Source organism: Thunnus thynnus, chromosome 10 (genome assembly GCF_963924715.1).
Source record: "Thunnus thynnus chromosome 10, fThuThy2.1, whole genome shotgun sequence".
Classification (NCBI taxonomy): Eukaryota; Metazoa; Chordata; class Actinopteri; order Scombriformes; family Scombridae; genus Thunnus; species Thunnus thynnus.
In genome coordinates this window covers 7,405,371-7,420,405 of record NC_089526.1, presented here as the reverse complement: position 1 = coordinate 7,420,405, position 15,035 = coordinate 7,405,371, and the positions used below count along the sequence as shown (strand labels likewise).

Genomic DNA, 15,035 nt, shown 5'->3' with positions numbered 1-15,035 from the left:
CCATCTAACACAGCAACAGCGAGGCGCTCTCTCAGCTCCCTGTGGGGTCATGATCTCAATATCAAACAGACTCTCCGTTTTTTGTTTTTCTGAGGCTCTTTCGGAGGTGAATGAATGGTAGCAGAGTGACCATGAAGGTAAATGCATGCTCAAAGAAGAAGAAAAAAAAAAAAACAGCAACATGATGAGGCAATAACTCATCACTGGGCTGACGATGATATTTAGTGCAGAGGAAGTTTATTACAGACATCTTCCTCAATTTTACTCTTCCTTTCATCACTGTTTCTGCAGTGAAAGGTGTTATTTTTGCACATTTGGTGGCTGGTTGGTAGCCTGTGGGGCCATTGTGGCGGCAGTTGCAGGGAGCTATGATCTAACACTGTGGCAAGAAATGATCACAAACATTATTCACAGTGCTGTAGTCATAGTGAAGTGAACTCAACATGAGGGCATATTTCCCAAGAAGAGAGGAGGTGAAGGAGAAGCAAAAAATAAAAAGTCAGCCTTAATTTTGTCACCAGTAAAATATGCTGATGCAGAACATGTTTCTGCTGTTTATGGTACATGATGTTTTTTTAAAGAAAGGCTTGTTTTGCTTGTTCTCTCATTATGCATAATGTGGTTATAGAATACAGTGATAATGGTTCCTGAATTACACGTTAGCAGACATCTATTTCATTTCACAATTTGTCCTTTTTTGCATATGACAGTATAATTGTTTCTGATGCTGCTTACAGGCTTACAGGATTGAACAAACATGGATCAGTTTTTTGGCATATGTTGTGTTGCTGCAGCTCAAGAGAGTAATTCAGCAATGTAATCATGTTACTTGTTCTTATAACATAATAACATAAACCATTACTGTTTCACTTTTACAGGGTAAATTTTGATATGAAAATATTCATCTGGCCTTATCTGGTCCTCAAGACAGAACAGAAATATAGGATGTAAAGTAGACAAGAATAACCCATCAACAATGTCTCCATTCACATCTGAGTTTAAAATGTGTTTGAAAGTCTAAAGTGTGCTGCAGCATACATATCTGCTCTGTAATTCAGGAGAGATGTATATTTTATATTTTTTTTGGTTTTATGATGGCACCTCCTAGTTTTTTATTAAGTTGAAGAAATACCAAAACCCGTCTATGTAGATAGAGACCCTATTTCAGTGCAGCCAATCAAATCTTTGCATAAAGCGATAATGCTCCGTCCTATCATAAGCAGAGCAGGCGGTCACACTGAGCCTGATAGCATCCTGCTACTCAACACAAGAGCCACAAAGTCTGAACAACAACCCACAGTAGCTTTCCTGCTAAAGTCTCCTTCTTATCTAACTTACAAACATGAACACATGTCTGTCCTGCACCATAGCTTGCTGAATGAGCCACAAAATAAACATTCACTGTTGAAACACCAGGGGAAAACCTGCAGCTTGGCTGCTCAACTGCAGCACATTAAACAGCATGTAAACATACCTGCCTATCCAGCAACACACTGTCTGCCCATGTCGTGCAACTACAGTGCAAGTTTGTTCACTTTGTATCAAGTTCCCTATACGGTGCAATGCGAAATCATAAAACATATCTGTGAAGACCCAAATACTGTCACTAAGTACCTGTATTATACTGATTTCAGCTGTGAGCAAATTATCAAGCATCAAAAAATGACTGATTTTTATCACAACTCAAACTTTAAGTATCTGTATTTATCTGCCCTTCCTACAGCTCTGCTAGAGACTGCCTTCAGTTTCATAATCTTTGACTCTGTCTTAAATATTTTACAGGCTTTCTGTAGAAAAAGGCAAGACACATGAAGCATTACACTACACTTACATACCTGGCACAAAGTAAATGCAGCCATGAGTAACACGCAAACCCTTCAACCCAAAAATCTGCTGATGCAGTGAAATGATTCAGCCACTGAGGCAACACTTACAGACTGATTTCTCAAACTTAATGTGCTCCTATGGGAAGCAGGCAGACTATCTTCCTCTCTCTCTCTCACTCACACACATTTTAAGAGATGAACAACAGAGAAAAAAATAGACAGAGGCGTACTGACAGTGACAGAGAGACGGAGTTAGAGGAAGCTGATTACAGTTAAGTACCATCCCCCACCATTACAAAGAATACTTGAAGATAATAATGTGGCTACGAGCCAAAGACACACACACACACACACTGTTCGACAAAAGGGAGGCGCCCGTCCACCTCCCACCTCTCCTTCCAGCCCCGCCCTTATGTCAGGTCCCATACGAGGGAGGATGGAAAAGCCCGCCTGGCCCCCAGATGCACACGTTCCCCAGCTCCTTCATCCATCCAGTCCTGTCAGCCTGACAAACTAATGGAGACTAATCAACTGTCAGGGTGAACACGCCGCGCACTACATCTCCCGGCTTCCCATACCATCCCCCCTCCTCCACCCCAACCTCTATCCTCCGCCGCCAAACTCCCCTCCCACCATCATTTCAGCTATAACTGTCATGAGCAGAAATAACAGAGCGATAGCTATATATAGCACTGTGGCTCCTCCTTGGTATATTGTACACACACACACACACACACGCATACCTGTTTTGGAAGAACCTTTCCCTGCGCACATTAATTTCACATTTGCTCACCTTAACCTTAAAGACCTCCATTATATATTTAACCTTAATCTGATCTTAATTCTGAATCTAATCTTAAACCTATGACCTGAACCCCAGTGTTGATGTCTGTCTTCTACGCAGCTATTGGCTACTCAAAAAGTCTCTAGGAGTTGGCAGATGATGTTACACTCTGATTTGTAAATCAATATATTTGACAGCTTCCTGCTCCTGGCAGAGGGAGAGAGCTCAGTGTGTTTACAGGCAGTTTGACAATTTGGTTATAAACCGTGTATGAACAATACTGTCATATAAACATCTTAACCATGTTATCTTATTAAAAGTTTTCTAAAATAACCCATGGGTGTCTGCATGCTTTAGTCTGGATTCTTTCTTTGTTTTGACTCTGTGTGCAAGCTGCACATATCATGGGAGTGAATGAGAAGCAAAGCAGAGTGCAAGTATGTATGACAAATGAGTGGTATGCGTATCAGTGCTGAGAAAATAAAACTTTTCGGGGGCATTAACGAAAAACAACTTTTCATGTTACGACTCACATTGAAAGGAATGGTGCTCTGTGCATTGGTTAATGAAAAAAAAAACTTGGATATTCAAGATAAAAACACTACTTGTGTGCATGTAAATATATTGTGTATCATCAGACAAGCAGAAAATGTTATATATGTGTTGTAGTGACAGCATGCAGCCATGCCATGCACTGTTTCTGACAGTCCTGAAGTGCCAACATCACTAGAGTTAGATCTAAAAAGTTGCCAAAAATCAGTTTGTATCAGTGTTTATCAAACCATAACTATCTCCTATCTTAATTTAAAGCTGGAATGCAGTACTTTTGCTCCACCCCCCCACCCCATTCTGGCAGTGAGAGTGATTACAAAAACACTGTCAACACGGCTTATGTCATAGGCTCCGCTGTAATCTACTCCATTGCTACAGTTGCGGCTGTAAAACAGCGGATATCGTCTTGAGCGTCACACAACCCCCGCGAAATGGTTCGTTTCGCTAACGGAATTTGAACCATTTGGTCCGATAATGTTTTGAAAGTCTAGAAGAGCCACACGATTAAATTATTTTATCCACATTCAAGTTAGCAGAGAGCTAATTGGAAGTCTCTGGTGCACATGCTCTGCCCATGGAGCATGTGCAGTATGCATTCCCCTGGCCAGCACAGGAATGTCAAACCCGATACCAGATTAAAAACTCTGGTGTACTGTAAAATACTTGGATTTATCTGGTGTTGATAGGCTTAATCAGCATTGTGTGAACTTGTTTGGCAAGGGCTTGAATGTAACAGACATTCATTTGTATGAAAAATTCTGCACTGCAGGTTTACCTTGACCTACCATAACCCTAATGTAACCAAATATAACCTGATCTAATCTAATGACACTTTACCTACCCTAAACCTGACCCAAATCCTAAGGTTGACCTCAAATCTAAACCTCTTTTGGCAAGCTATCTGCCTCTGTTGGAAAATTGTTCCTTTTCAGTTTAGAATACACCAACACAAATACATATGCATACTCCTACATACACAGGAACACACATGAACACAAAAGCCCCCCGAGCTATTAGTTTAGGTCTCGGCATCTCAGGAAGCAACACCCACCTCCCATCTCATAAACACCTCAGACTGAGGAGAGGAAGGAGTGGAAGGGGCTCTGCCGGCCTTCTCTCTCTCTCTCTGTGTCTCTCTGTGTGTGTGTGTGCGTGTGTGCATCAGCGAAGGGATGCTATCTTTGCAAAGGGAACTGATTCATTTCCATATTTTCATGCACAGCACAGGAAGATATCAGATTCTGTTGGACTGTCAGCAACATTTTCGTAGTCAACTTGTTAATATGTTTACCGTTCACCAGGCTGGTTCAGAGCACAGAGCCAGCCAGGCCATTACCTCACCAACTGAAATACACTAAAAGACTGAAAGTAGCTTCAAAATAGTTTTTCTGAGGATCAAATATGTGACCTTGAAAGCTAACAAAACAGTCGCTCTACCCAGCGGGCCACCGTTTACTGTGTTTGCATCCCTTGCTAGCGGGTTGGACTCGGTGCCATACATAATTGATGGACGCCAGCAGGATGTTTGGCATGGATTGGGCTGGAAAATTCTATATCATTAGCACAACGTGAAAGCATGACTGACTAATTGTCAGAAAAGAAATTACAATGGCGGCTGCTAAGTGCTAATTAACACTCCATCATTACAAGAAAATGCTGATGAAAATTACAACTAGTGTGCTCTTATTCCATGTACATGAGTGACAGATTTCTTCTGCATTTTAATCCTTAATGTTTTTCTACGGGGGTATTAGGTATAATGACATTTTCAGAGGGGGAGTGGACAGATTCATCACACTGGAGGTAGCATTAATCAGTAAAATACTACACACAGCACAGAATCGTAGAGTGCAGCGCAGATCCGCTCCTTGCAAAACTTGTGAGGCACACTGCCGCCTTATCATGCAGAGGTATGATGCAGCAAAATGCCAAAGGCCTTGAGCAATTCACATAATTTCATTTTTGCATGTGGAAGAGGAAATAATTTAGGTTTTTACTCCCCCGCTGCACAAAATGACCATGCTAAATGATCAATAGCAGCTCTCTCTCTACTAAGGTTTCTGGCTCTCACTGGTCAGCTTTGTGGACTGTCCTCTATTTCAAAATAAAAGCTCCCACTAAAATTCAAAGGATTGTGGGTTGTGTCAATAATTTACAGAATGAGTTCTTGTAAGTTCTGTCTTTGCATTTCCTGCAGGCTTTCGCACAAAGAAAAAAAGGTCACAGATAATTTAACGCCGCTTTAAGCAGATTGATAAATCTTACCATCTTTGCCGATCAGGAAGTCCAGGTAGCGGTAGGTGTAGGCCACGCCCACCTTGGTCTCCACCTGCGGTCTCTTCAGGGTGGAGTAAATCTTCCCTGGACTGTTCTCCTCCGACATCGGCTTCATCTTACGCAGCCCGCAGCCCATGGCTCCACAGTTTGTGAGTCACTCTGTGCACAGACCCTGTCAACCAGACAAGACATGCTGAGGCAATGTTTCATTGTCACTTGTATGTCTCTGTGTGTGGCCAGCGAGTAAATTACTGGGTGACTAAGAGCACAGTGTGTGTACGTGTGGTGTTAAAACTTGGAGGTAACATGTGGTGAAAGAAGTACTCAGAGCCTTTAAGTGAAGGTAGCAATACCACAATGTGAAATTGATTCCCTCAAGGTTTTATCCATTGTTAATGTAAAAATACTTAAAGAACCATAACAGTGTGTTGGCAAGTTTTAGCTCTTTGACTGCAAATCATGTGTGTGACCATTTTCAAATGCATTTTATACAGTTACACAATTGAATGTATTTTTTCTACCATCCCAGTCAGCCAACATGTCTTTGTGAAATGAAAATCAATTAGCAGACCCTTGAACCTTGCTTGAGATGTGTGATTCTTCAACAAATCTGCATTACATTAACATTGCATGGTAATAAAAGAGCATATATATTTCAAAAATCTCCCTACCTCACAACAATAATGTGACTTTTACAAGCAATTATAATTGTGTGACCCTATTTTTAGAGATATTGCCACATTCAGAAATCTTACTTAATATGAACCTATCATATTGTTGCGTTATCAAGGACACGTTCATGTTTTTATGTTGAAAGATATGTTGGAGATATCATTAAAAGAAAGGCTTAACACGGTGATAGTGAGGAAAAATATTTCCAGGCAGTGGGTCATGCGGTCTGCCAACTGACTGATACTCACAGCGTCATATACTGCTGCAGGGGGCGTTAATATTAAGGTGAATGCACGGCCCTGCACATTGAAAAATGATGCGGGGGAGTGAGAACATGTTGAAAGCAAACATTCACGCACGCGGATATCCATGATTCCTCAGGGATTTCAGAAGGAAAGCCAATAAAGAAGAACATGCTGGATAAGCATCTGTAAATAAGTAAATAGCACAACTAAATGAGCTTGATTTTTCACGGGTTCCCTTTCCCTTGTTCCCAGGGAGACCAAATTAACACAGACAACCGTGGCGGACTGGGGGACCTTAAAGAGCTGCCGCTATAGATGCCACCTCACTCCAAATGCTTTGTGACAGCATCACTGCCTTTCTCCAGCGGCAGCATCTGGGAGCAGGTGACATCCTATTGTGTGCCACTGATTAAACTCAAGGATGGATGGATGGATGGATGGATGGATGGATGGATAGATGGCGGTTTGTGGCCTTCCCCTCCCCTTCCACCTTGGCTGATGAGGAACCCTCTCTATTATGCTCCCCTCTAATTACAGAACGTCACGGGGCCTTGGCCGGAGACTACGAATCCGAGCTGGCCGTCGCTTCAGAGAAAGACAGGACAGGAAGTGAGGGGGGACGGGGGGGACAGAGGGGGGGGCTGGGATGTAGGAAGGGGTGGGAGGCAAAATAGGAAATGAGCAGACGGGGGCTCTGTTAATGAGGTGAACGGCAAGAATGGAAAAGGTGAGAATCAATCAAGGGAGAAAGAGGAAATGGGGGTGGCCGGGTTGGAGATTGTTCGTCAGAAAAGAGAGGGGGGGGGGGGGGGGACAGCGGGTAATGCATGGCAAGTAGAGTCTGGAGAGAAAAAGAGCATGCAATTAGAGTCTGTTGAATAGAAAAGGGGTGATCAACACACGACGAGGGAGTATGCACAGAGAGAGAGAGAGAGAGAAAGAGTGAGAGATGAAGCAGGAGATTCATTACGGTTGTCATGAAAGCCAGTGTTTCCAGTGGCACTTACATGAATGCCTTTGTTGGGCTTTATGAATCTCAGTGTACATCACAATCATATCTCTACAAGCCTCATAACAGCTCCCTGAAATGGACCACAGGCTGATGAACTTGTGATTAATACTAGGACACACTGAGTCTCGCATGCTTGCAAGCATCTTGGTTAGTGTTTATAACTTCAAAGTCCTTCTAAATGGTTTGTACATGTTTGAGATTCACTGAAGAGTTGTGCCTTTCCCTCTCTGCGTGTTCCAAGCAGGACTGATGTCTTGCTTCCTTTTTCAAGAGCGAAAAAGCCAAGCACAGTCTGCAGAAACTGGCATAGTCAAAGTCTCTCTAAGAGAACTTCAGTCCCCACTTAAATTGTCACTCAGGACTTCGCTGCACCGTGGTGCAGTTCACCGCGCTGCATCAAAAAATGGCTCTGCCATCAAAGAAAACAGGGTAAAAAAAAAACAACTTGAATTTCTCTGAGTTTTTGGGTTTCCACTGTTGCCTACAGTTACTTGTAAATAGCTTTTCATCATTTTTCCCCCTACCCTGGAGAGAGTAGGAACAACAAGAGGGAAGGTGAGGCTCTGTCATGTACTCTACAAGAGACGGAGAAGAGGTAGTCAGAACAATAGGAAGGGGGTGGGTGGGGGGTGGGTGGTGGGAGGGGTGTGGAAGGAAAACAAAGTGGATGAGAAAAAAAAAATGGTGGGGCTTGTATTTGCATAGCTCCTTGAGACCGGAGAGGAGGCGATGTGAGGCGAAGGCAAACAGGAATATTTTTAGAGCTGAACTGACAGAGGAAATGTGAGATGTTTATGATTTTTTTGAGTCACTGTTTCTTGCCTCAAACCTCTCCTCTGAGGCAGGAGCTCTGGGCAGTTTCAGCCCTCCTCTACACACAGTTTTTTGGATTATTTTTTTTTTTAGAGATTGACAGACAGGGGGTTAGGGATGCTTGACAAGAAAGATAGAAGCTGGGTAGCTATGGAAAAACAGGAAGAGTGCCATTGATTTCCCTCATGCTGCATTAGCAACGATCCTATTGCCATTTTGTTCTATCTTTTGTCTCTTGCTAATAGCATTTTGAGGTTTTATTTGATAAGAGGTTTTATTCAATAAGATTCTCTCTTCATAAATCGAGATTGAAGTTCAGATGCTTTGTTGTAGCCGGGGTGCACTTAGCTTTGGCCCTTTCAACCACAACATCCCACAGCACTTTGTATTGTGCTGCGTGTCAAAGTAACATCAGGGAGGTGCTCATCTTTCACTGCAATGTTTTCATTCTGTCAATCAACAAGAGTTTGTCAGTCCAAGGTTGGCTTTGTTTTCTGTGCTTACATTGACCACTGGGGTCATTGGCTGTTAATCCTCTAGGGATTAGGCACATTATTAAAGCTGAAATAATTGATTTTTGGCCACTTTGGACCAGAAGAGCTCCACTGCAAGCTGAAACCAGAAAGCCCTGACATATTACCACCTTATAATGTTGTTATGGCAATCAGCAGTTAGCAAACAGTGAGTAATTTATACATCCAGAGGACATGGAAGCAACATTAGTAATCATTTAGAGCCGTGCTTCTGACCTGAGAAACGTAAGTCCAATATTCATTATTCTTTTTAGGTCTTTTTTGGTCTCAATCATCTCCTGAGAAAATTATCTGGACATTTAACTCCTAGAGAAAGTTGCTAACTTTGTCTGTCAGGCTCGGCAGGCAACGGTAGGTTTATCAGTTATTGTTGGGTGAGCAGAATTTGAAGGCTATACAACCAAAACATTAAGCTAAAAGAGCCTAAAAGCTGTTTGAAGGTTTATCTATAAGCAACAGCTGTCATATTATGTAGTCATTTGATCCACTTTTCATATAAGAATATGGTGAAGCTTAACTTGCTCTCTTGTTCTAATGAGGACTTGAACCTTATGCCTTTTTCAGTCTCAGATGCTACATCAATGATGAATATGAATATAGAAAACCCCACCTGGACATACAGACATCACAGTATCGGCAACAAGGAGCGACTGCACTGAATGATTTTCCTTAATGCTGTCTGACTGAAATCTTCCCCATATTACAAGACCGTGTTACAAGGCTTTGATAGCAACGATGCTGAGATCAAACCCAGCAGCATGGAAATCTTCAGAGTGGATTAATGGAGGAATACATTAATTAGGACACTGTGTTCTTGTGTTCTTCTCCATGTAGTCTCCCTTTTAAGCCCACTCTCCTCCTCTCTAGTTCTCTCTCATGCTTTATCTCCTTTGCCTTTTTTGCCTTTCTCTGACTTTTGATCTTTTTAATCTGACAAGTAAAGTGAAGCACCAGGCTGCGTTTGGTGGTTGGGGGGGCTGCTGGTCCAGCATCATCCATAGCTTATTGGGAGGAGTACCGTCAAGGGCTCTTCAAAGCAGGGTGGTTAGACAGATCATCACATAAATGAGAGGATGAGACTGACCACCAGAAACACAACAGCAGTGGCTGTTTGTTCAAATGCCTCGAATGACTCATGTTTACGATTTCCTGACAAACAACCTCCTGTGAAGACATTCCATTGCAAAAGGTCTTAGGGAGGCGGTTGAGGTGGATTTTTGGGTCTATAAAGTCTGCAACTTAGGGCATTCTCAAACCTGTGCAGTGTAGTCCAGTTGAATTGGACTCTAGTTCGTGTTCCCCCTCGATAAGATTTGTTTGGGCAGATCTGAACACGTGCGATTGCACTCGAGTGCGGACCAAGACCGGGGTAAACACTCTCACATGGCTTTTAGTGATACATTTTGGTTCGCTTGTATTTTTTTCTGTGTGAAAAGAAACCTGGCCAAGGGTAAAACGCGACAAGTTTACCAACTTTACCACTGATTCAGACAAGAGTAAACCAACTGTAGGTTTGGAAACGCCTATAAGTACAAGAGAATACGGTTCATGTCCCATTTCCCACAAACACTTAATGTTGGTTCCTTTTAAACATGAAGACAATCTTTTACTAACCTTTACCAAGTAACTTAAGTGTGTTTTAGTATTACTGGAACTTAAAAAGCTTCCCATAACCTGAACCTTGGGCAAAGGTGGTTGGCTCTGCCTTGCTTTTCCATCGTATTTTACAAACCAGGAAGGATTGACATCATTAAAAAGGCGACACTGCATCATCATTCGTCCAGAATTTGTTCTCCCTTGTTCTTCATGATAAAAAGATTTAAAAGTTTAACCACTTGAGATGTGAGGTCACATTTGCTTGACCAATCACCGTTGACAGCCATGTGAAAAAGTACCTACAACTTGTAAAGTACCACCTCCTGAAGGAAATTTAGCTCCACAAACTCATCTCAAAGGAGGTGGATGACATTGGAAACAGAAGTAGCCAGGACAACAGCTACAAGTTCAGTCATGGGTCAATAAATCCCAGTAATGGAAAAAACCCATTAGATGCCTAAATTGAACCAGACTCTATAGAGGTGGCAAAGCAGAAAATGCTGATATGAGTTGTTTTTTGAACAGGCACTTATAAACAACCTATTTTGCAGAAAGGTCACAAGACACAGCCGATGTGTTTGATAGCCTTGTGTTGGGTCAAAATGTCCTTGTCTAACCTTCTGAGCTTCATCTTCTCTCTTTGTTGCTGCGGGTGACAGCGTCAGCTAAATGCCTGCAAATGTTAACAAAACCCCATTTGGAAATCCCCCATTCTTTGCTTCCTTCCTTCCATCCTTACCACCTTGAGTCCTTGCTTAAGTGGGACAGAGAGGACGGAAAAATGGGCCATGAGGAAAAAAAAACAAAAAAACAATGGACACTGTGAGAGGATGTTAATACTGTAACCTTTGGTGATTATACAGGATTCACAGGGTCCTTTTATCCAAATGGGTATAAAGAAATACTCCTGAAACACTGAAAACTGTGATACTCTCTGCTTGTAGCCTGAAAGATCCAGCTAAATACAGCGTTTAGTGAATTTAGCTGTTTATGTCTGTCATTCACAACTACATCATCTGCTTTTGTTTGTTGCAAGTGTCAAATGTATTTAGCTAATCATGGCTAGCAACAAATGGAAACTATGTACAGTATTTGGAGTGTACATACGGACAGAGGAGAAGTGAATTACGCTGCCTGAGTGCTAGAAAAGTTTCTGTTGATACTTTGATATTTACTTTCGCCATGAAACTGGGTCACCGTTGCAAGTCCACTGCAACTGTTCTGAACCCTAGCTGACTAAACTATGTTAACAATAGCAACAACTTGGACAGGTCAGGATTCACAACTGCAAGAAACAAGTGTGTGTAGCCTGTAGTTTGCAGATTACAGTGGTTTTTTTTATAATTTCTGTTCATTATAAAGTGAAAAATACATCACTTTCTTTGTAGCACTATGCTATGCAGTATTCCATAAACCAGAATTGGCTCTGGCTTTAGTTCAGAGAACCTGTTGTGTTTGTCTTGTTTGTTACATCCATTAGAATTTTTACCACACGGGTAAAAATTATAGGTCAATAATTTGCAATGAAAAGGTCATCACAAAAAGGTTAAACATTGTGAGTGCATGTTTTGTGATATGAGTGGCCCCAGTGGGAGCTAATCCCCAAAACATTTCTGCATTGAGGGTGGTACAGAAAAGCTTAAAATTGTTTTTTTGGAGACATCTCCACATCTAAACCCTTATTCACTCCCAACAAGGAGGCCTGGGTGCCAAAGGTGGAATTGCTTTTTCAACTCACTGAATTTGTTATATTTGCTTTGAATGCCCAAGGACGACACATAATGGCAAGCCTGCAGGAGAAAAAAATGGAAGATGAGGGGTGATGAGTGAGGCGGAGAGAACAGACAAGTAAACAATAGTATATGTCTGAGAATCTCTGCTGTTTCAAGGCTCTGGGTGGCTCTGCAGTTCACTACGGCCTCGGCCAACCCCGTCTTCGTACAGTCTCAAGGCCCGGATAGAGTTCGTCCACATACACACAAATACTCACACAGACACTCATACACACTCATCGAGGGAGCTATTGCCATGGGAACCAACCCCTCTATGCCTATTCCTTTCTCAGAAGAATAATAGGTACCAATCTTTCTCAGCCTCTCTCTCTTTCATTGTCAGTTTCACTCTTTCTTCTCTTTTTCTGGTCGCTATAAGCTCTCACCCTTTTCATCACCAGATCCAGCTCCTCTCTTTCTCCTCCTCCTCCTCCTCTTCTTCTTTCCTCTCCTCCATGCGCAGGAGAAAACACTCATGTCCTCCTCTTCCCCTCCTCTTCCTCGCTGCGTGTCTTTGACAGTCATGAGTTTGATTTGTTATGCATAATCTATCCATGCTGGGATTTATACAGTTCTCACAAGTGAAAAGCAAAACATTATCTCAACCCAACCTGCACAAACACTGTCTTGGTTGTTTTCAAGCTGTAGCTAAAGAAGCACGGTGAAAGAGGGATTGTTTGTCATTTCAAGAGAGAAGAAGAGAACGATACTTGGCTAAAAATAGAAAATTCTTTGGTTGCCCCCTCGCTATTTTTCTCTAAAACATGGTGAGGTTTGAAGAAATTTCCCGTGAGTGACTCATTGCTTTCTGTGAACTCGCTCCAGGCAGGTCATTTTTTATTAAAGCCAGCCGAGGCCAAGTTCTTAGGTTTTCAGACACCCTATCGACATGTCCGTGTTGAACATTACCCAATCAATACTGCTGCAATTTTCTTGACCACCCATTACAACGGGAGTCAATTTGCCTTATAGAAATATCAAGGGGGATTTTTTTTCTTTTTCTTTGGTTTGTGGATACAGAACTGGCTGAATATTGCTCTTGCGTTTTCCGTCTCGCCTGGAGGATTTATCCTAATACACCGTCTCAGGTCCAGGGCAATGCCAGAGGGTTGAATGACTTAGTATCTTCAGAAGCACAATCACTGTCACCTCGCTGGGGAGAGAGGGAAAATAATCTTTGCCCGAGATCTTGTAACTGAGCATTTCAGAGGGAAAAGATGTTAGACTTGCAGCGGAGGCTGCAATCAAGATGACATTGCTGTCATGAGAACTGAAAAACTCATGCTTCATCTACCACCATGCAGCCATGTTTACTGCCTGAAGTTTATATTACTGCCAATAAAAATGCCAAATTGGATTTCTGTTCAATACATGACACCATCCAAAATGGACCAAACTATAAAAAATACCAGGAATTAAGCACTGAATGTCTCTAAAATATGAAGTCCTCTTTCTTTCATCTTATTTTGAATCAAATCCTTCATATATAAATATTTCACTATGTCCTAAATCTGAATCTTGCGTGTGTTTTTCTGTGGCATCAAACAAGCACAGCATGACATGCGAGTAGAGCGAAATTAATATGGTTTAAAAATATCTACCTTTTAACTAGATGCATCCTAAATTCTCTGAGTATAAAATGTGGTATTTTGTTGTGTCTGTCTGTGGGTGTTTGTATATACATACAAAATATGAGAGGAGTACACATTAAGGTTTACACCAGTCAAAGCTTGCCAATTACCTTAATCAAATTTCACACCGCACAGGGGGATTCACTGTGCCTGGATCAGATAGCAAACATAAGTTGATTAAAATACATGTTTGCTAAAGGACTGGAGCAAATGAAAACCAACACAGACCCAGAAAATAAACAAAGCCATGGCTGAAAGTAAGGATTCAGAGAGCAGCATCCTAAAAACTCAGAATCACAGGGCTTGCTACTGCATGTTGTAACAGTATGTGTGTCAGCGTTGCACTGATTTTAAAGGGTCAGTTCACTCAAATTACAGGAAACATATTTCCTCATTCACCTGTAGTGGTATTAAGCTATGCAGATTTTGGTTTTGTGTGCCCGAGGTTTGACATATTGCTCATGAAATGCTAGTAAGTAAATAATTTGTAAATAAAGGGTCATGAGTAAGCAGTTCTAAATGTTAGGAAGTCATGAGTAAGGATTAATGGATCTAACTTTCTACTGAAACATCACATCTGCAGAACAAATGTTAACAAATTTACAAAGAGCTGCAACTATTTCACATTCTAATAAGCCATCACCGACGGCTAGTAAGTAATTTGCAACTCTAAATGTTAATGAATCATTTGTTAAAGGTTTTTCCAACAATCCATCAAATCTGCAGTTGTAAATGTTAAAAGATGCAGTAGATTCAGTTCTCCTTCTTCAAATCTATTCTAATACAATACATGCTCACACGTACATAGGCCTACATTGAAAGAGTTATTTGTGGCTGTAGCCACTCCCCTTCACACTGATCATGAAGCGATGCCATCAGAGTGTGACCACAGTGGAAGAAATGTGGGACAAAACTGCAGTATTGACTCTGTTCAAATCAAGTGGGTATCTTCCAAAGTTAGTCTTTTAGTACAAAATTCCCTCTCTGTGTTACTATCCCTCCACTGCTGCTCAGTAAGGAAACAATGTCCAGGGAAACACAAAGAAAGAATTTGTGCTAAAAAAGACTCAAACTGCTGGGGCCTCATACTTTATTAGCCTTAGTTGAACTTCAGAATGCATTTTTCCACAGAACTAGGACTGCTGATTTTATCCTTCATCTCTTACACTGGAGTCACATTAGGAAGTGATCACTTCACAGCCAGTATGAACAGGAGGAATGATTTACAGTGCCCAAAAACTTTAAATTTACAGCCAGGCATGTGAGTACTGTTTTAAAAATCTGAATCAAACCTTTAATGGCCTGTTAATAAATGGATTTTG

The 15,035-nt window shown here is 41.6% G+C and overlaps 1 protein-coding gene across 2 annotated transcripts in view; it reads right to left on the bottom strand.

Moving 5' to 3' along the window:
* Positions 1-15,035, bottom strand: part of LOC137190936 (raftlin-like) — a 105,372-nt gene that overhangs the window by 87,523 nt on the left and 2,814 nt on the right. For both annotated transcript variants that reach the window (XM_067600677.1, XM_067600676.1), the window contains exon 2: positions 5,428-5,611. In XM_067600677.1, coding sequence (XP_067456778.1) covers positions 5,428-5,575 — 148 coding nt within the window. In that variant the 5' untranslated portion in view covers positions 5,576-5,611. The remainder of the gene's footprint in view (positions 1-5,427; positions 5,612-15,035) is intronic.